Source organism: Lepisma saccharinum, unplaced genomic scaffold (genome assembly GCF_977018435.1).
Source record: "Lepisma saccharinum unplaced genomic scaffold, izLepSacc3.1 HAP1_SCAFFOLD_216, whole genome shotgun sequence".
Lineage (NCBI taxonomy): Eukaryota > Metazoa > Arthropoda > Insecta > Zygentoma > Lepismatidae > Lepisma > Lepisma saccharinum.
The window spans coordinates 540,067-562,406 of NW_028142999.1; the positions used below are offsets into that span (position 1 = coordinate 540,067).

General features: G+C 39.9%; 1 protein-coding gene across 1 annotated transcript in view; it reads right to left on the reverse strand.

Annotated features, from left to right (window-relative positions):
* LOC145982514 (52 kDa repressor of the inhibitor of the protein kinase-like) overlaps positions 1-17,577 on the reverse strand; it is a 58,712-nt gene extending 41,135 nt beyond the window's left edge. The window contains exons 1-2 of the mRNA XM_083115966.1: positions 16,759-17,577; positions 13,278-13,385 (exon numbers count right to left, since the gene is read on the reverse strand). Coding sequence (XP_082972092.1) covers positions 13,278-13,385; positions 16,759-17,577 — 927 coding nt within the window. The remainder of the gene's footprint in view (positions 1-13,277; positions 13,386-16,758) is intronic.
* Positions 17,578-22,340: the final 4,763 nt, after the last annotated feature.

The following is a 22,340-nucleotide window of genomic DNA, read 5'->3' on the forward strand; positions in this document are numbered from 1 at the left end:
TAGCAGTACATGCAGCTTAAGATAGGCAGTGGCATGCCCAGGAGTTTCGAAATGGAGGGGAAGGGGGTTGCATATACTTTTTTAGTATACAGCCCTGTTTTTGCCACATTATCCTGCCTTTGACGTAATTGTTTATGGAATACTAGGCCAAAGGTATTGGGTTATGACCCCCACAAACCCCTCCTTGGGCACTCCACTGAAAGTAGGCTATTTATTTTGGAGTGTCAAAGCTGATAGAATATATTATCTTTTGTTTCCTTTATTTTCCACTTTTTTTTCTTCCATGAAAATACATTCATTGAAATAGATTTGAGTCATGCACAGCAGAAGATTCAGAGACATGTTTCGATGTGCTGTGAGGCAAGCCTGAAATTGATCTGTGCATGTACAATCTCTGCTGTCATTCTTCCTTTGCCTAATGTGCCAAGAGTAGTGACTTGTGAATGTTCGTTATCTGTGACAGGAAGTGGAGTGCTCTGTAAAATTTTTAACTAGAGAGGACTGTCATAAATACTTTTTTGGTAAGGTTCCCAAAGACCTAACTAATCTTAACAAAGTCAGTGAAAATGATAACACTTCTTAGGTCAAGATTACAGGTGTATGGCTTAGAGACAATATGCAAATACCATTAAATATAGCTTTTTATATGGTAAAGTATGTTGTGATTTTCAGAAGTACCACTTAAAGAAAATGTTAAGTAAGGTAAGGTAAAAAAGTGTCAAGAAAGCCTTATACCAGTTAACTCAATATGCCTGATATGTTGGAGTAAAAGTTTCATATGTGGAGAAAGTGACTCACTTAAATGCCAGAATTGAAATCATGTCTGTGTGCCAAGCCAAGGAAAACTAAAGGAAATGCATGAAGTCTGTTCTGTTTTTTATGCATCCCCTGTTTCAAAACTGAAGAGGCTGATTGCAGAAAAAAAATAAAGTGATCTTGCTCGAAAAACTATTAACATCCTACAAGGAGTGCAAAGGAAACTGGAAAGTTGCTTTTCACTAAGTATTAAAACTGCAGAAAAGGAAAGCAAGTGTGACAATCCTTTGCGTGGCCAATACAATCATATAATTGAAATTATAAGAATGTAAATGAGCAAAAAACTAATGTTGAAAAGGTCAGAATCATCAGTTTGATTGCTACCACTTGGTCAAGAAAAAATATGTGATGAACTGAAGGTTTCTGATAATTTACTTAGGAACTTAGTGAAAGAACAAAGAATCCTGCCTGATTTAACAAAGAGAATGAATAGGAATCTGGAGCTGACAACACCAACTGGTCATGGGTACCTAATAAATAAAACCTCTTGCAATGAAATTTCGCAGATTTTCAATTGTCATACCTTGTAATTTCAGTTTCTGGTAAGTCAAGTATTAAAACCTTATGTTACTATATTTTCTGAGGCTTTATTTGTCCCAAATTTAAAAATGAAAAAGAAAAGACTTCATTATTTTAAGTATGGGATGTAGTTTAACCTTACTTTGCAACGTCAGAAATTAGGTGACATACCGTACCTCATATTGACCAAAACGAGTTGAATCCAAAAGTTGATATTTTTACTGTGAGTTAGGTTCATGAAGGGCTTCCTATGTGCCATATTTCAGAATTTTTAAAGGGAACCCATCTGAGATATTTAACCCCGAAAACTGTCAAAATTCAATGATCGGCCATGTTTGAGCCCATGCTGTAAAAAAGGGGTACATTTCTAGGCACTGATATTTTATTTACAGACACCCTGCAGGTAGGTCTACACATGAAAAAAGAATCAAGCCTTAGACTAAACCCTTTCGTTAAAAAATTGGGGTTAAAAATGCAATTTTTTAACTATTGTTACCCCATTTTCCACCATAATTTTCGTACTTACGATGCAATTTCAAGCAAAACATACCTGAATATCATAGGAAGTATACTTCATTAGCTACAAAATTAATTTTGTTGAAGGTCTCTACCTTTAATGGTTTTTGAGATATTAAGGTTTCTGTATACTGCTAGATGAGCGAAGAAAGCCATGGGCCATGTTGGAAAAATGGCTGCCCCAGGAGAACTAAAGACAATATTTTTTTTGAACATTGGTTTTGATATCTAGAAACATGTACAAACCTATGTACTAAAAATGTTTTTTTTTCTAAAATGGTCATGCAACCGGCATTGGATGGTTTGACATGGAATGACCCTACATTAGGGGGTATCGAAAAAAACTTTTTTTCGAAATGTTAAGGTGGCTAGTGGGGAAAAGTGGCCATTTGTGACCAAAAACACGTCTGATTTTTTTTTTTTTTTTTCAGATTTTTTGGAGGTCGTTTAGGTGGCGCTCATCGACCTTGACGTTTCGATAGTGATTTGGTTATGCAACACGCACAACAATTTCACAGAAATGTCATTATTTGGCTATTTCATGTGTTTTTTTCTGCATTATGGTCGTTTATTGTTTTGTTTATGGCACATATGTTACATTCATGCCTTAGGGGTGGTATCCTATGCTGTTTACGTATGCTTTGGGTCAAAAATTGTCAATTTGAGGCTAAAAACTTTTTTTTTTCTATTGATGGTTTCCAATTGGTTTCGACTGTGTTTTATTCGAAGGTTTTCCGATATAATTGGCTTTCTAATTGCTAACAGTTCCTCAATTACTGTCCAGCGCTTCGCTTATTTTCATAGCTTATTATGCTTTGAAAATAACCCAGAGCTCATCACGAGGAGGTGGCTGGACTGCGAGCTCCACCCACCCAAATGATGTTGGCAAACATAATTTTACTAAGGGGCAGGCCAAGATTTTCTTCTAGTTTTCTCCTTGAACTTTATAGTCACTTTTTGTTCGAAATGTCGGCATATGTTCTCTAGATTCGAATTTCGCTTTGATGTAGCCATCACGTGCGCTGGCGCCGAAAACGGAAGAAGCAGCCTCTGTGATAATTTTCACAAGTCGCTCCACTCCTTGTGTGTGCCAGGGGAAGTCTTGAATTTCCGCTATATTTTGTTTTTATTGTATAAATATATATGTTATAAATAGCTACTATGGTCAGCTACTATTTGCCTGATCTGCGAGATTTTAGCTTCATAAAGAGGTTGAAGGTAAGATTTCCTTAAGATGCTTTCATCTGGAACCAACTTCCCAGTATATTTTTGCAAATATGATTTCATGACAGGATTGTTAAGTTTCGAAAGAGATATTCCACATGCTAAATGCCCTTGCTGTCTCACTGAAAAGGTCATTTGTATTTCTGAAACTCGAAGATGCAAGCGCCTAACCAATGAATTGCTGTCGCTTCCCACCTTTACCATCTCGTAGTTCTTTATTCCTTACGTGCTTCCCACTTTGTAGATGCTGCACAACCCGAGTGTGTTGGTGTTTGTCATCAAGAGCAATAGAAATATCACACACATCACACCTCAGAACAGATCCATCACTCTGAATGCCGTCATCGCTAAACTGTTTAACAATGTCCTGCAGTTTCCTAACATTTACTTTATGTTTTGGCATGGTGAACAAGCAAATCCGATGCATCGATCAGTCGATCACAGACTGCAGTTACCTTGCTCGCTGAGACGGGAGAAGGAAACGAAAACAAAACAGCTTTCCTACAACAATTCGTAAACAATACAGCATAGGACAAAAAGAGCACAACTTCTAGCAATTGTAACGTGTCATTGTTGGCACTGTTTAAAGTCCGCGAGCTTACTACATTAACGTCCAAGAACTGAAGAAAGCCGATTCATTGTTGTGCGGTAAACAAGAATCGGGTGCCAAGAAGCCATGTCTCGAATGTGGGTGGGGTTAAACAGCGCGAGAGTTGTATTAAAAAAAATGATAAAGATGCAAAAAGGGCGAAAAGGTGCAAAAGGTTCTGAGATTGTGAAAAAGGTGCAAAAGGTTCTGAGATTGTGAAAAAGGTGCTAAAAGGTGCAACCGAAACACCATGAGTACAGTTCAATACGTGCTTATTTTGGAAATGAGTCATTTTTTACCCATTTTCACACAAAAAAATTTAAGGTGCAGCACCTAAAATTCCTAGCTCTGGTCATGAGAAATCCATATAGTGCAATTTTGAGAACCTGAAAAATAATCCCTTCCCTGTAAGGTATATAATGTTAATATAAGACGGTTTGCTTATATACATTCAGTTGCTACGAGTGAGCACTGTCTCTTTCCATTGTTATGCGGCAAAAAAGAGGGTCCAAAATGCAGTTTTCTCCCTGTTTTCAGCCCTTAATATCTTGGTTATTTGACAGTAACCCAAAGATTTGTTTACAGGGCAATTAAGCTCACCATTAGGACAAGCTACCTGATTTAGCAGATTACTTAGGGATTGATGCTGTTAGCAGATATAACCCTTTGAATTCTCAAAATTTGTGCAATCAACAACTTTAGAATTATGCTTATCTCAAAATAGAATCAAGATAGAAATACATTAAGTATGCTAGCTGGTAGCTGAATATATGTACTCACATATAGAAATGAAATAACTTTGGGCTTCGTCCCATTTTCGAGAATTTTTTTTTAAAATATTAAGAAATGTCAATGTAAATTATCACACTTTCTCCCTTATAAGAATGCGGAACAGCACTTTCTCCTTCCATTTCTTATTCAAAATGGAACAGTCCATGGCTTGACAAGTTTTGGGACAGTTTTTGATTTTTTTTATGGATAGCGTAGTGGTAACGTCACATTCTTGTAATCAAGGAGATTCCGAGTTTGATGCAAGGTTGAGGTACAAGTTGTTCGGATCCCATTTTAAACTGCAAGTCCACATTCCCGATTAGCCTTCCTGTGCATAAACTGGGCTTAAGAACAAAGCTCTACAATGCTCTATATACAGTGGGTGGCTTACCAAGGACTTTGGAAAGGTTGGGAGACCTAGACATTTTTTAGTAGCCAGTCACCTTTTTGGCCTCATTAGGCACGACACTGTCTATATTCCGATAAGAGTATATTTGTAAATGATTCTGTATTATTGTACCAAAGAAAACATAATCTTTCTCGTAAAAGTGTAAATCTAGTACTATGCTGTGTGTGCGAGATTCCCAAAGTAAACCAATTTCAATTCAGGTAGGCCTAAGAGCGGATCTTCGTGGTGTAGTGGTTACCACAGCACGGCACGACGTCAGGGCGTCCTGGGTTTGAAGCACGGTCAGGAGATCAGAAAGATCAGTTGACTATGGCCGTTAACCACGGAGAATGTTCCCTGAACTAATTAGAACATTTCCAGGCATAGTTATCCCATCCAATTAATTTTGTTCACAAATCACAGAAAGCCATTGAATTATGAAGAGAGGGAGTCAGTTGAATTAGTTGAAAAAGGAATTGAAGACCTGGATAATCCAGATTATGTTCCTGAATCTTTCGAAATAATAACTGTAATGTTATGAGAGTCTGCAGAAATTACTTCTGTAAAATGAAGTACCTCCTCAGTGCAAATGAATTAAGTGACTGTACAAAAATATACATGAAGAGGAAACTACAGTAGCATCCAGATGGGAGGAAATTTAGTCTAGAATTGGGACAAGCTAAGGGTTGGGGGGGGTGCACTTCTTTGATGTAACACGTTGACAGTGAGGTAGTGTGTGAGTGTGTGTGTGGGGGGGTACTTTGCAAAAATTTTGTTAACTGGAGGATAACACCCCCCGCATCCTCCTTCACTTAGAGCACTGCTTCAATGTTCACTACAAGTTGGTTGCATGCTTTTCTGGAATGCTAGTTGCGAGTCTTTCCATCTAGTTCTGTCAGACGGGAGAACTGGTCACTTTTTGAAGCCTTGTCCGCACCACAATTGAAAGAAAACCAGGCACGTCTGGAGTGCCCGATTATGCTTCCAAGGTGAAGTACCTGAATATATAAATTTGTGTCTGATGTTTTAAAATTAATCTAAAACAATTGCTGTGATGATAAAACATTACTTTGATGATTTGCAGTAACAATATTAAAGATGCTGCAAATATCTCAAGTCTGTTTTTCCCAGGTCTATTTGATTGATTGATTGACTTAGTGTTTTAAGTCCACTTTATGCACAGTAAGGCTAAAAGGGACTGGACCTAAAGTTTAAAGTGGGATCCGAACCACTATGTACCTCCACCGAGTATCGAACCCGGAACCCCTTGATTACAAGGCAACGACGAAACAACCACTGCGCCATCGGGGAGACCTAGGTCTATTTGAGATTGATTGCTTGATATTAGGTTATTTTACGTCTCTTTTCTGCCAGTTTTGACTAATCGCGACAATTAGGATGAGTGATGATACAGTAAAAACTGCATATCCCGGAACCTCTATAAGAAGGAAACCTGTAAATACGGGAAAAAAGTCCCCAGAACGGACCGATTTTATACCTGAAAATGACCTGCTTAAGGCGGAAACCTCCTTAATGCGGAGGAACACCATTTAAAGACCAACGAGATGTTTTTATTCTCAGTAAGACGGAAATTTCTTCCTTTATTTTTTCGCTCGAAAGAAAACACGCCTCTATTGCCACTCGCTTATCGGTAACATTGTCGATATGAAACAATGCGTTACAATACTCATAGCTGTTACGATTCAGTTTCTTTCTTTCATCTCTTACCCTCTTTCTCCACCTTTTTTGTCTATTTCTCCTCTGTTCTTTCGTCACCTCTCTATTTTTCTTGTTATATCTCTTTGTTTATTTCTTTTTCTTCACTTTTATCTCAATCTTTCTTCACCTCTCTCATACAATCTTTCAATCTTTCTCTTTCCCTCTATGCACATCTCGCTACGACGCCAGGGTTCCCGGGTTCGAATCCTGGCATGGGCATGGATGTTTGTAAGTGTCCAATTTACTTCGCTTTTTGTGCCACTTTTGGCTAATTTGCGAAGATGGGAATGAATGATGATATGATGAAATTGATGAAGGTATCGCATTTTTATTAATGTACGTGCATGCAATAGTAGTCTACATTATAAGTAATGCGAAATGTAAATCTGTCTTTCCATTATTTCCTGCAGCGTTCTTTACTGTATTTAACCCTGTATAAGAAGGAAAACTGTTAAGACGGAATATTTTGCTCGGAACCATCATGTTCCGGGATAGACAGGTTTTATTGTATTATGAAACTGACGAAGCTACTCTTGCAAAGAACAATAATCCCCTGACCGGTATTCGAATCAGGGATCCCTGACGTCGAGGTGTGCTTTGGTAACTACTACACCACCACGAAGTCCCGCTCTTAGTCTTAACTGAATTGAAATTGGTTTAATTTGGGAATCTCGCACACACACAGCATAGTGCTACATTTACACTTTTACCAGAAAGTATATGTTTTGTTTGGCACAATAATACAGAATCATTTACAAATATACTCTTATCGGAATATAGACAGTGTCGTGCCTAATGAGGCCAAAAAGGTGACTGGCTACTAAAAAATGTCTAAGTCTCAACCTTTCGAAAGTCCTTGGTAGGCCACCCACTGTATAGAGAGCTTTGTTCTTAAGCCCAGTTTATGCACAGGAAGGCTAATCGGGAATGTGGACTTTCAGTTTAAATGGAATCCGAACAACTTGTACCTCAACCTTGCATCAAACCCGGAATCCCCTTGATTGCAAGTATGCGACGTTACCTTTACACTATACATCAAAAAAAGAAAACCCATTTTGAACAAAGAAAGGAAGGAGAAAGTGCTGTTACGCATTCCTATAAGGGAGAAAGTGTGATAATTTACATTGACATTTCTTAACATTTAAAAAAAGAAATTCTCGAAGATGTGACGAGGCCCCAGAGTTTTTTTTTCATTTCTATGTGTGAGCACATATTCAACTATCAGTTAGCATACATAATCTATTTCTATCTTTATGCTGTTTTGAGATAAGACTAATTCTAAAGTTGCTGATTCCACAATTTTTGAGAATTCAAAAGTTTATATCTGCTAACAGCATCAATCTCCAGGTAATGCTAAATCAGGTAACTTGTCCAGATGGTGAGCTTAAATGCCCTGTAAACAAATATTTGGGGTACTGTTACATAACAAAGATATTAAGGGCTGAAAACAGGAATAAAACTGCATTTTGGACCCTCTTTGTTTCTGCATAACAATGGAAAGTGCTAGTGATCATTCAAAGCAACTTAATGTATATAAGCAAATAGTCTTATATTCAGTGGCGAAGCGTCCTATGAGGCCAGGAGGCCGGGCCTACCCATGCCATTACTCTTTTAAAGGTGTATTTACTTATTTCGTCAAAACACATGTAATGCAATGGAAAAGTTTGGAATTTTCATTTATGATAATTACAAAAAAATTCTAACCCTGTCCAGTATACGAACTTTCCAGGGAGTGAGGCACATTTGCTGGGGCCTCTTCTCTTCACATTCCGTCTTACGGTCGTATATGCGGGAAGCCTAATCTTACGAGTACTGTACGTATGCTTATAACGTGCTCCTGAGGCCGGCCTCGCGGTGTTACCCACTAGGACGAGCAGAATATCAGCAACACTGCATTTCCGCCAGGGTTGGAAATTTGTGGTGTACCGGCATTTTTTGTAAACATTAGCCTGTGTTCGTGCAGAGATATTTCTATTTCTTTGTACATTCTCCATATTTTGTACGAAACTTAGGTTTTTCTTCCTTTCATCGACAAGTGTAAGTGAAATTGAAAATTACGGAGTACTGTAGTTCTGACTTCGTTTTCTGGTCAGAGTGCTGATGGTCTTGTCGATTCACCCAACACGTAGCGTAAACAGAAAGTTTAAAGAATTTATATTTGTAAAGTAAGTCTTCATACCAAATTATGTAAATTAAAATGCTAGCTACGCCTTATATTTACAAAGTAGTTTTACTTTCACTGGAAATAGAAAAATTTATTTTTATCGTGAACGGAGATTCCCTCTTTTGTTCCCTGTCTGTGAAAACTTGCCTCCTGCTTAAGACGCTAGAAGGGAGCGTGGCTCGGAGCGCGAGGTTCGTGGCTTTGTTTGTGATTCGTGTCGTGTGCAGCGATCAGATTTATGCAAGAACAATCGAGTTCTTAATTGAGTGAAGATGTAATTATCGATAAGGTAGGACCCACTTTTGGTCTTTCATGTTTCCTTCTTATAACAATCATTTCTAAAATGTTTTCAACTATATTTTTCTTTGCAAATATCAGTGGCAAGTGACAGCAAAATTTAAAAAAAACATTAAAAGTTGTTGAAACGTTATTTAATGCGTTAACACTGTCGTCGAATAGATATTACAAGCAAACATTTTTTTATGAGCCGACACAAGCGAAGAGGTAGGCTGTTTCGTTTACCCTGAAGGGATAAGAAGGGAAGAGGGTGGGCAATGAGAGTACAATGTAAGAGAAGACTTTTTTTGGGTTTAGGACAAAGTGCGTTATGGGGTTATTGCGCGGGCCATGTCTGTTTCAGTAGCGGAACAGGCCAGTGTTGTCACATTGGATTGGCAGAAAAGAGCTAAATTGCGCCTAAAAATTGGGATTCTATTCTCTCAAGCAACTACATTTATTGTAACCTGTTTATATGTTACATAGTAACCTGTCGTGTTGCCGGGTCCCAAACAAGGATGCTATGTTCTATTATCACGTAAAGGTGTCTACTAACACAAGGGGTAGAACAAACTAGGATGCGAAGTATACACACTGAATGAGAGAGAGGTCACCTTTACTTATGTTTTTTTCTTGAAAACCCCGTAGTAGTCATCCTAACACGTTACGAAGCCAGGTGACCTAATTGTGGTCATGTCAATGTTTCCTGATCATCTTTAATTTATAAACCATACATTCTCATCGTCACGATTAGCATAGAGCAGAACAAATGAGAAAAAAAATATTCAAAATTTAAATAATGTTTACTTGCACATACAGGTGTCAGAAATTCATTTATCTAGAAAGCCAAGACTGGAATTAACTACAACCATTCCTTTAGTTAGACAACAGATAACAATGGTGTTTTCCTTGGTGCGAGGAAGTCTTGCTAAAAAAAACTAAGTTGGCAGCAGTAGAACGTACCAAACTGACAGTCGCTGAAAGTGCGGAATTCTGTCGTCTGTTCACGGCACAAACGTCAGACTGACCCGAAAATTATGGGGTTCTTCTAGCCCTTTTCACCTCAATTGCAAAAAAAAAAAAAAAAATTTAGAAAAAAGTGATGAAGAATTGACAACAGGGCTCGAGCACTATTCGTTGGATTATCGCGATGTCCCGTGATTGGTAGTTCTTTCTGGAGGTGTGTGCATAAATCAGAGGTTGAAAAAATACAAACAAATAAAAAAAGCGAAATGAACAAAATCTAGATCGATGACATCTGGTGGGCGGGAGGAGAACGCCTAAGACATAATTATCGTACTGATGGCCAGTAACAACACTTTTGAAAACGTCACGCCACTGCCAAGTTAAGAAGCGGCCTGGAGAGACATTGAACCCCTCTCCATGACATAGCCCCCTTCCCTTTCTTTTTACATATTTAAGCAAGTAACGGAAATTATCGCACTTTTGTGCCTACCCTGCTAGGAACTCTACGCTTCGCCACTGCTTATATTAACAGTATATACCTTAATTTTCAACAAAGGAGAGAATATTTTTCACGTTCGCAAAATTGCACTATATTAATTTCTCATGACAAACTTCAAAATATAAAAACATTAAGCCGAAAAATAAATATTCCATCCCTAGCGTACGATTACAATACAACTCTCTCATACAATTAGGCTTGTAGTTCCTTTGCAGTGACACGATATGCCGACATTAGTTGAGGGGGTAGACCATTCCTGGATAATGTATACCCAGGGGGTAAACCATCCCTAGGGTACGTTTACCCACCTCTCACTCAATTAGCCTTGTAGTTCCTTTGTAGTGACACTATATGCCGACATTATTTTTTGCTGGGTAAACCATTCCTGAATAATTTATACCCAGGGTAAACCATCCCTAGAGTACGATTACCCCCTCTCACTCTTATGTCCTAATAGATTGGAACTTCATAACTAAATATATTCAAACATGTACAAGGTGGATTACAATATTAAAACTTAAATTATCCATAAGACACATAAAAAAGATGCATAATCGTTGCTATGCACAGACTATGTTCATTGGCCATAACTGCTAATTCACCATATATGATAATATATTTTGTAATATATATCAATCTTCCCCCCTTCCAGAGAAAACAAACTTATGAGGGGTAAAACACTCTTGTCCTTTTTACTCTTTGAGATTTCCTTCTTCCCATCGAACTACGTCCTAGACCAAAACTATTCCCTTGCTTCGAAGGCGAACTGGTTTCTGGACCAAGATTAGTTCCTCCCTTCGAAGACGAACTCGTTCCTGGACCAAGCTTGCTTCGAATATGAGCTACTTTCTTGCTTCGGAGACGAACTGTGAGTATTGTGTTCTTCACTGTCGTTTAGTTCCTGCCGATGCATTTCATTTTTAATTGGAGGATATAAATATGCATGATATGCACTAGCGTCATATTCCTTAGGTCTTTCTGACTGATTTGAATCTCCTCCCGTTTCATGAAGAATCTTTAAAAATGAATAGTGTACATTTCTGTATCTGCCACTTTCTACATCTCTCACTTTATACACAGCAAAACTGCATCTTTCAGTAATTTCTCCTTTCCGATATATCTTTCTTTCAGGGCAGTAATAATATACTTTACTTCCAATTAAAAAGCTCTCACATTCATAATGAATATTTTTAGTGCCATCTTTAATGATTATATTACTTGCAGTATCGTAAAAAACATTGATGAACTTGGAGATGTTCCAGTTGATGGCAATGGAGTATTGTTATGCCAGTGTATTACTGTACGCAGCAATGATTCTACTTCAGTATTTAATTTTCTAACATTGCCTTTTAGAAAGCCTCCTATGAGGGTTACATACCTTTTCATGGTATTGACTGTTCTCTCAGCCAACCCGTTTCCCGAAGGTTTATACGGGCAGGAATGCTTTAGTTCAATGCCCTGGCCTAGACTTCCACTAGTTGACGATGAATATCCGCTGCCGGAATATTCCTCGACCATAAGAAGCGCATGACACTTCGCACTTCCAAAGCAGACCAATTCCGCAAGCCTCTGTCCATTGCATCGGTTACTACGCCAATAACGGTAAACATAAAGTATTCGAAACTCGCCACGCGTATATGACACTATCTGTTGTTCTTCCGGGTAAACTAATTACTTACCTCCTATTTCGTGCATTCACAGAATGCTTGTTGTAACCTTTTCTCTGATCGATTCACGTACATACAGACATACATACAAGTACAATAGAAAAATGGGGACTCGAGTCACGGTTCCTTACCGCCATGACATCGAAACACCGATGCACATTCACCTTCAAATTAATCCCCTTGGGCGATGATACACTTTTGACAGCTCTGGCAGAGCTGTTGGAAGCAGTGCCGAAAGCCATGTTTTGCAACTTCCCGTAATACATCCTACTATGTTGCTTTCACCTCAATTTCTGATGCGAAAAGATGCCACTGTAGATAGATTTTCACGTTGGCAAAAAGCTAGAAGTCGTAAGGAGCTTAGTTTGGTGAATAAGTGGGATGTTCTGGCACAGACGATTCATGTTTGACCATAAACTGAGTGACCGGTGGGCACGCGCATTATCATGGAGAATGTAACGGGTTCGAACCCGGACCTACGCATGAGTTGTCTTTGTGTGTGTCCTTTCATTTATTTTACGATTAACAAAATGTGACAAAACAGGGTCGCTAAGTAACAAAAATCAAATCAAATCAAATTGTTTCATTTGGTATATTTACTTCGCTTTTCTGCAAATTTTGGCTAATCGGGAAGATCATACGATAAAATTGATGAAATGACACACACAAAGAACACCCATACCAAGGCCGGGATTCGAATCAGGGATCTCTAGCTTAGTGGTCAAATCAAATCATTTCTTTTTTTATTTCGAAAGGAGGTGGGAGTTACGTGTATTTTTTTTAGTAGTCATTCCTCGTTTAGCTATCTTTTCCTGCCTTTGATTATTTTTGTTAGAAATAAGGATCATCGAGAATGATTGCCGAGATTTTAAAGAGTTATTATAAAATAAGTATTTGATGGATATACGCGGGTGGGGTCTTAAAAAGTTCAGAAAAGTTTAAAGTTTTGTGTGGCCTTGTGTGACCGTGAGGCTTAAAACGGCGCATGCGCGGGAGCACCTTAAAGAGGGTCGCTGCAGCAATCAACTTTAACTCTGGACACGATTCAGAAGACGTGGCAGGAGATTGAATACCGTCTACACATCACTAGAGCTACAAATGGCGCCCATATCGAAGTGTACTAAGGTAAGTCTAAAACTTTAAATAGCGCCGATGTTCCCTACCTGAGGTGCAAAATCGGCTGGGACTTCAGGGAGATCAGCCAACTGTGCTTGAATGTCTTCCTCACAGCCAAGTACTCCATCTGGTTGTACTCCTTCCGTGGCTTCTTGCTGCGGAATCATATAATAAAATCAAAATTGATTACGTTCATTCATCAATGAGGTGAATATGAAAATTTCATCGTCGCAAATTTTAACCATATAAAAAACATTGTGGAACATAGTCTCTTCGGCAGAGCACAGTAAGGCTAATTTGGACTGGACCTACAGTTGAAAGTGCGATCCGAACCACTGTGAATTCAACGGGCATCGAAGCCCTTTGATTACAAGGCGACAACGTTACCACTACGCCATCGGGGAGACACTCTGCAAAAGAAAGGTTGCAGAATCACACATCAAGACAAGGGTGATTAATTTTTTTTCGGTGCTGCTGAAGTGATCTACTGCAAATTTGATCCTGAGGGCATCACAGTGAATGGATAATACAGGGTGGTCCATATTGATGGGGCACATTCTATTTTGTATTTTCAGGCATTAATAATGTTCTAACATTTTTCATATGCTTTGTATTTGGGAGCCTGAACTTGGGAGTTTATACTGTTTCAATTTTCATTTTATTGTTCTAATTAATTATGGTTCTTTTTAATGGGATATTTGTTATCTATTCTAAATGTCATACTATTACCTTAGATAACCAACAATTGAAATTGCTTTTGTTGTGGAAGTGTTCCTCACTAGTGGAAGCTTCACCATACATTACAAAGGCGATTCAGAAAACATTTCAAGAAGCATGAAAAACCATCTCAGAAGGTAATCCTGCTTGCTGTGAAAAACATAATGCCTACAAGAAACCTTCACCTGGTCGACCTCAAACGTCTCGTAGTGCAGAGAACGTTTAACGTCTGGCGAATTCAGTTCAGCAATATCCCAACCGTAACAGTCACTGCTGAGCGCTACAACATGCTAATCACATTTTTCGTTACCTAAAGGAGGCGGCTAGATCTTACAAAATGTGGATGCAACAAGATGGTGTCACTAGTCATACAGGATTTGAGCCAATGAGGACTCTTCGATGACATTTCCCTGGTCTCCTCATATACAGATTCGGCAATGTCAATTGACCATGTAGATCACCAGACGTAGGGTTATCTAAAGGAAAGGGTGTACGTTCACCACAAGACTCTATACAACTGCTAGAAGGGAAACATCTAGAGGGATATAGAGGACTTTCGAGCCTATGTGCTGTGCCACAGTATGGGCAGTATGACTTCGAGAGTCCTATAATACTCTCCTCAAGGTGGTGCCCATCTACAAGATATTATATTCAAGCGATGAACAGTACTGTAAACTTCCGTTGGTTATCTATTACACGTAGTGTTTAATAAATGTGCTTGTTCCACTCATAGAAATACGCATTTGAAATTGTGTCCCATCAATATGAACAATACTGTACTACCTAGGTGTAATGCAGCATCTTTTCGCCCGCATGCGATTGTACGTCCCACGGCTTGTGCGACTTTATGGTGAAGTCCTGCAATATCTGCTGGAAAGCAGATCACGTCCTGCGAGGGGAGTCGTCTTCCTCTCAGTCGAGGCTTGGCGGCTGGTCGACGGTTGCGGCATCGGTGCTCAAGAGGTCTTGCACGTGAGTCGGTGCTTGCTGAGGTACGCGATCGTCAAGTGTTTACCGCATCCAGGAAACGGTTCTGTCGCGGACGAACGCTTGTACGACAGTGCCTCGCGTAATGAGCGCTAGAAACGCGTGTCTCGCACGTAAGGCAAATTTTCGTAGACGGCGTGGTACGGAGGTTTGGGGTGTGTTATTTATATGTGTGATGTTTTTGTGGGTTGAGTGCACGAGGATACTATGTGTATAACTTTAGAAAGGTTGTCTGTTTTGGGGGATATGTTGCTTACATGTCTGATGTTTTCTGGGTAGAGTGCCACACCGTGCTCAGACAAAACGAGATACGTCTATCCACCTCGGCAAACCCCCTCCTGCCCTTGAGCGCGTAGATCCTGTCGGCGATTGATCCAGGTCCAGAACCGGAGTGCTAGATGCTCGTCGGCGTCCAGAACCGGTCCAGCAGTCTCGAGCCACTGCAAAGCCGGCAAACTCGTAGAGGGGCCATGGCCGTAGACAGAAAAATATTTCGGGAAGGGGGGTTCAACCATGATTGATCATATAGTTAATAGTATTACATGCAGTCACAAAACACTATATATGTTTCATGGCACGAAAAAATGGTTAAATGTAAATACTGCACTAGCTGCCCTGCGGGAATAGTAAGAGTAAAGTACGAAGTTAGGGGGTTCCAGGTTCGAACTCTGGACAAGCATGGGTAGGTACATCCTCATCGTCGCGGTTAACCCACAATATAGAAAAGCAACATAAAATAACTAAAATAGAAACTTATATGCAGTAATGTTTTGAAAATACAGAAAAAGTCTACTTAATGCTTCAATGATGTTCTCGCAACAACGAAAAGAATTAGTGAATAAAGAAATGAAGAATATGTGGCTGCAATAACATTTAAAATGGACACATACAAAATTCAAATTCAAACTTTTCTCCTACAATAATGATCATCTTGATTATGATGATGATGATGATAAATGGAAACAACTCACCGAAATGGAAGCTACAATACAAAACGCCGAAAACACTTTGAAAACTGGTCGAGCACATCCTCAGGGTTTATCTTCATGTTGCGATGAACAGACATCAATGACAGACCGTTGAGTCGATTTTCACTGGGGGAATTTCGAAGGTAAGTCTTCAGTCGTCTGAGTGATGAAAATGTTCTTTCCGCTGAAGAAGTTGAAACTGGCAATGTAGCCAGTATCTGTAGAAGTTTACTTATGTTGGGAAATAATGAAGAATTGCACTGCACAAATCCTTCTACAGCAGACTTGGGTGGTGTGTTGTGCTTCTCCCATTTTGATTTTCACACCGCAAATTCAGCGTGGGCAATACTGGGCTCAGGAAGGCAGTTTTTATAAAAGTATACACATTCCTTCAGGTCTTCACTATTGGCTGTAACAAATTTACTTGGAATAACATTTTGCAAAGAAGAGATCAGTGTCCTGTGGCGTTGGAATCTGTCACTAAGCTGTGTTATAATATGGTTTAGAAATGGAAGAAAAATATTCAACTGATAATACACCTCGCAGGTCATAGACGGGATATTGTCTCGATGGGCTTGTCTTTTCACGATCCTGGGAAAATCCATATGGCCACCGTTTTCAGTAACCATGTAAGTGGCATAGGCGAAAATCTTCTTGAATTCTTCTTCTACATTTTCGCGCATGGCATTTAAAGTATTGATAACATGGTCCACATGGTTGCAAGCTTCTGCTAAGTCTGCATTTACAGCCTGGAGTTGTCTACATAAAGTTAGGGTGTAAGAAAATATATTTTTTCCAAAATCATGAGGGGGACAACGAATTTAGGTCCTGCAATGGCACTTAACAATTGGCATGCCTTTTGAGCAGTCTCTTTGTTTGCAGACGATTCTAGCAACTCCAGTGCATTCACTACAGCTGGGTACAACTCTTTAAATCTGATAACACTCTCGTGCTTATGGGCCCATCTTGTTTCACAAAGCCCTAACAGAGTTCCATGTTGACATTCTGGTAGGTTTTCTTTTATTACCGTTTTCAGAACTTCGTTTCTTTGAGCAGACGAACGGAAGAAATTTTCAACAGACTGAATGCTTCCTAGGCAATTGCGTATGGACGATAGAGTACACGAATTTGCCAAAGCAAGATTCAAGGAATGAGCACTACAATGGACGTAAAGAGCCATGGGGTGGTCCTTCCTAATATATTCATTAACACCATGCAGGTAACCGCTCATGGCTGACGCTCCGTCATATCCCTGTCCAACCAAGAAATGACAGTTTATGTTATTTCTTTTTAAGGTTGCAGAGAGCAGCGTGGCCAAGCCCTTGCCTGTAAGGTCGACTGCTGGAACAAATTCAAGAAAGTCTTCGCGAATTTTACCTTCCTTCACATCTACATAACGCACACACACAGATACCTGTTCAATTCGAGAAATGTCTGTAGTTTCGTCTGCCATCACAGAGAAACACTCGGCAGCATTCACTTTCTCCACTATCTCTTTCTTAATTATGTCACCACAAATCGTAATTAACTCGTTCTGAATGGTAGGGCTTGTGTACTTTGAATTGAGCGCACCCGATTCCAAATGTTTCAGAAGCACAACGTCACCTGCACTTACACGGAATCGTGGTAAGGCACGGAAATTACCGTCGTTTGTTTCAGCCTCCTCAGAATTCATCACGTTTCCAAAGTCATCCGTTCCGCGAAGGGCAATTTCTTGACGACCGCAGAGAATAATTGTTTCTATAATGGAGCGCAGTTTCTCGCGATTTTCAGTTCCTTATTTAGCTCGCTCGCTGCACAATTGGTCCACTATCTTATTACTTTTCCCTTCAGTCACTTTTATGAAATTCTCGGCTAGCTCTAAACATCGTTTATGGTATGACGTATTCGCATGGTTTGCAAGATCTTCCAAAGCATTTTTTAAATTGCAGTGCTCTTTGATAACGAGAGCCCCTAAATGTTGATGCCCCCCTTTACCCCCTTCCACCCCTCGAGAAAACAGTACGCACACTTTGCACAATGCGCCTTCCAGTTTACTGGAATAGGCTAGCCACAGAAACTTTTCCAACCACGTTAGCTGAAATCTTAGATTTCGTGCAGTTCTGCGCGGAAAAGCATATGTTGAAGAAGGAACCCACGGATTCTTCAAAAGTTGTTCTTTTTTCAGATTGTTGAGATTTGCTCCATTAAGGTAAAGGCCAATATCATTTTCACAGAAAGAACTATCACTATTAGTTACCAACAAATCGGCTGATGCATTTGTGATAATATCATTTTGCTTGTCATCCATTGATTTCGCGGCGAAGTCATCATTAGAGGTGTCACCACTGTTACATCCGTTTTCACTTTTAGGTTTTTTCTTGAAAAACATCCCAATCGAGAGTTGTCCGCTTCTCCCATCTGCACCGCGTTTCATTTTTGTGTTCGCAAAGCACTAGAACTCCGGCACAAGAAACACACTCGTATCACACCACAAGGACGCGATCTAAAAGGACAAAGATACTTCCATCCAGCAATGACAAATTTGAGACTGGAGGCTATTGGCTAGGACAACGACTGGACTATAAGAGTCATGTTTGTTTGACAGTCAAATCTAAATTCAACCTTAAGCGATCCATTCATTTGTCACGATGCAGACGCATCTCGCGCATGGTGCAGTAATATTCCCAGTAGGGAAATTGTTCAAACAAGGGATTTTGCGGGGGGGGGGGGATAAATAGGAGAGACGGAGAAAACTTATAAAAATATGCAATAAACTGGGAAATGAAAACATTAAACTTTTTCTTTTGTATATCTATCTTAAACTTAAAGACTATATTTGAATATTATAATTATAGAAATGAAAGGGGAGGGGGTTAAACACCTTATTCAACAGCCCAGGGAATTTAAAAGTTAAAAGGGGAAATTTTGAGTCCCAACCAGAAACAAAACTGAAATGAGAACGGTCAAGTGAAAGTTTAAGCCCGATCCTGTGGCCGAGGTTAGCACATCGCGCTGCGACGCCAAGGGTCCCGGGTTCGAATCCCGGTCGGGTATGGTTGTTTGTGAATGTCCATTTTCATCCATTTCATCACTCATCCCCATCTTCGCAAATTAGCCAAGAGGCACAAAACGCGAAGTAAAATAAACTAAATCAATCAATCAATCAATCAAGTGAAAGTTTAAGGGTCGCGGGTGGACTGTGGACATAAATAGAAACTGTTTTCCTCAAGTTTCAAGAATTCCAACTGTTTGAAAGTTCTGACTAAATTGTCCCAAGGCGGATTTCTCTCCACATTGTCTTCCTGTTGCATTTTTGTACCTAGGTAGAGGTGTGAATATGTTTCCGAGTTTGGATTCTCTACCTGTATAAATCTAACATGTCAGAAGTTTCGGGGGAGGGTTGAACCCTAAGAACCCCCCTTAAATACGGCCATGAGAGGGGCGCATCCACGTCCGAGTCGGGCCCCACCTGACAAACAGGTGGATGCACGCGCATGGCTCTCAGCTATACGTCAAAGCTCTGACGTCAACATAGTGGCCACAGCCAGGAGAGGGGGTGCTTTTCAGAGGGTGACAAGTGGAGTTCCCGGTTTTGTTCTTTTCTGTAGACCATTGAACTGAGTGTTTCTTTTTTTGTTGTCTTTGTTTCACTTCTAGTGAGAAGAATCTAAGTGCATTGCGAAAGAAAATATGCCTAACTGTGATATTTACGGCTGTAGCAATTATTACAAAAAGACGAAAGGAAAGAATATCAAGTATTTTGGATTTCCTGTTAAAAAAAAAAGAATTTTGTTACAAATGGGTATTGGCTTGCAGGCGGAAGGACAAAATAAACAATTTTATCTCTCTCTTTATATTTATATATATATATATATATATATATATATACTCACACACACACACACAACCCACACACACACAAATATATAAAATATATATATATATATATATTACCGGGTGGTCCATTTATAATGATAGTATGGAATATCGCATGCAGAATGCATCCAATCGAAAAATTGCACAGAATAAAAGTTTGATACTATTGAGGGGGTAAGTCAATGCCGAAAAAATTTAGTCGCCGCCACCCACCCCTTGGGGGGGGGTAAATTTGGAATTTCAAATGGAACACCCCATTCGTTTTACATATTTGGATTCCGTGTTCAAAAATAAGAGTTTTTTGTTTGAAAAATTTTGTAAAAAAGTTGCAAACTTCGAACATTTATAAACATTTGGTAGTTTCAGATTAATTTTGTTCCCTTTATGTAATAACGGTTGTGGTTTCCGTTGAGAACATTGCATAAACGAATTTTATTCAAAAAATGTGTGCAAAGAATTCGGCAAAAGAAAATTGTTTGCAATTTATGTTTTTGTGTAACAATAAATAATATTAATTTGTTCCAACTCTTTGGTTTCAAGGAACAATTTCATATTAACAACACTACTCACTACTCCATTCAGGATCGAGCCATGTTGGACACAAAGTTTCCTGGTCGATGGATAGGACGTGGAGGACCCGTTTCTTGGCCAGCTCGTTCACCCGAACTCACGTCGCCTGATTTCTGCCTTTGGGGACTACTTAAAGAAAAGTGTTACCACGAAGTTCCAACAACGCCAGAAAACATGCGGCACGAATTATTTATGCTTGTGCCTCTATCACTCCTGACATTTTGGGACGAACAGCGTGGAGCTTCAGACACTGTGTTTTGAAATGCATTGAAGAGAACGGTCATCATTTTGAACATTTGCTCCTTTAAACATTTATTTGTGTACCTCAAATGATAACTAATTTGTAGTAACATACTTAATTTTGTTGTTCATATGAAATTGTTCCTTGAAACCAAAGAGTTGGAACAAATTAATATTAGATGATCAAGGGCCACAGCATAGACACCGCCAAACAGGTGGCGCATCTCGACGTTGGGGTACACCTCCACTCGTGGTCTCAGACACTTGCTCGCAGCTGCCCCCTAACCTCCACCCTCCTCGTCCTCTTCGGAATGTGCTGCGCCATGACAGGCAAAGACGACTATGGTGCTTAGATTACCGGGAGTTGCTGTCGTCCTCACCGGCAACCTAACCAAAATGACCCTCGGTGAAAGTCTGTTTACCGAGGGTCTCCACGCTTGGGTTACCGGGAGTTGCTGTAGTCCTCGTCGTCAACCCAACCATCATGACACTCGGTGAAATATAGTTGAACCCTGTGGTAAAAAAAAATGACATCCTGTATGTACACGCCTGTCGCGACGGTCGGGTTGCCGGGAGTCGTCGCAGTCCATGCTCTCTTTTTCCCAAAGACTAAACTCGGATGTGAGTAAAAGTCTCAATAGAACCAATGTTCGGAAATCCAGAAATGGCGTCAGGATATAGCTCTACCTCTTAAACGGTAGGAGTTAGACAACATTTGTTTGCGAATTTGTAATGTACACTCGAATGTGACTAATAGTCTCAATACATCCAATGTTCGGAAATCCAAAATGGCGACAGTATGTAGGTCTATCTCTTAAACGGTAGGAGTTTGCGAAATCTGATTGCAGATTTGTAATGTACACCCGGATGCAAGAAAATAACAGCTTCCCCAAGCTCGGTGGTGGCAAATCAGTCTGGATAGGGGTCTCCGTAGCTTGTCTTGCCATTTTGGAATTCCGAAATTCGACTGCAAGCAGGTTTAACGTACATCGAGTCATACAACAAGAATCCAAAAACAGATGTTGACTAAGCATAATCGTTTTGGAGATAGATGTTTTACAAGTTCAAACAACAGTACCGCCAGATGCCACCTAGGCATCGATCATGGTCCTTTCGCTTGCTATGGTAACATGAGTCGGCATCACTGATTCGGTTGCTATGGTAACGTGTCAACTATTTATGGCTATACCTTAACTACACCTTATGTGTGGGTGGGTGAGTGAGGTTAGTTTAGTTCGTAATAGATTGTGCATGATCAAATAAGTGTTGCCAACTCACTAGTTTCTTGGTTAGGTTTACCTGTGAAAATCGTAATGGGGAAATTTTCATGGGGTGCGTTGGCACACTTGCATGCGGGAAAATTACCATCAGGTTTAAACACGTCGTGAAAGGCTATGTGACCTCAAAAAGACATCGTAAAAGGCTATGCCGAGGGCCCATTCGATGCTATGCCAAGGGTCTGTGGGTCCTCGAACGCCACAAATGAGGCTACGAGAAAGGGCCCGTGAGGTTTAAACACGTCGTGAAAGGCCATGGACTCTCAAAAATACGCTGAGGGCCCGTGAGGTTTAAACACATCGTAAAAGGCTACGCCGAAAGGGCCCGTGGGCTCTCAAACACATCGAAAAAGGCTACGAGAAAGGGCCTATGAGGTTTAAACACATCGTAAAATGCCATGGGCCCTCATAAATACATTGTAAAAGGCTACACCACTTTCTGAAAATTCACCATTTAGTGTTTCAGAATCGAGCCTATGGATCATGCACACCC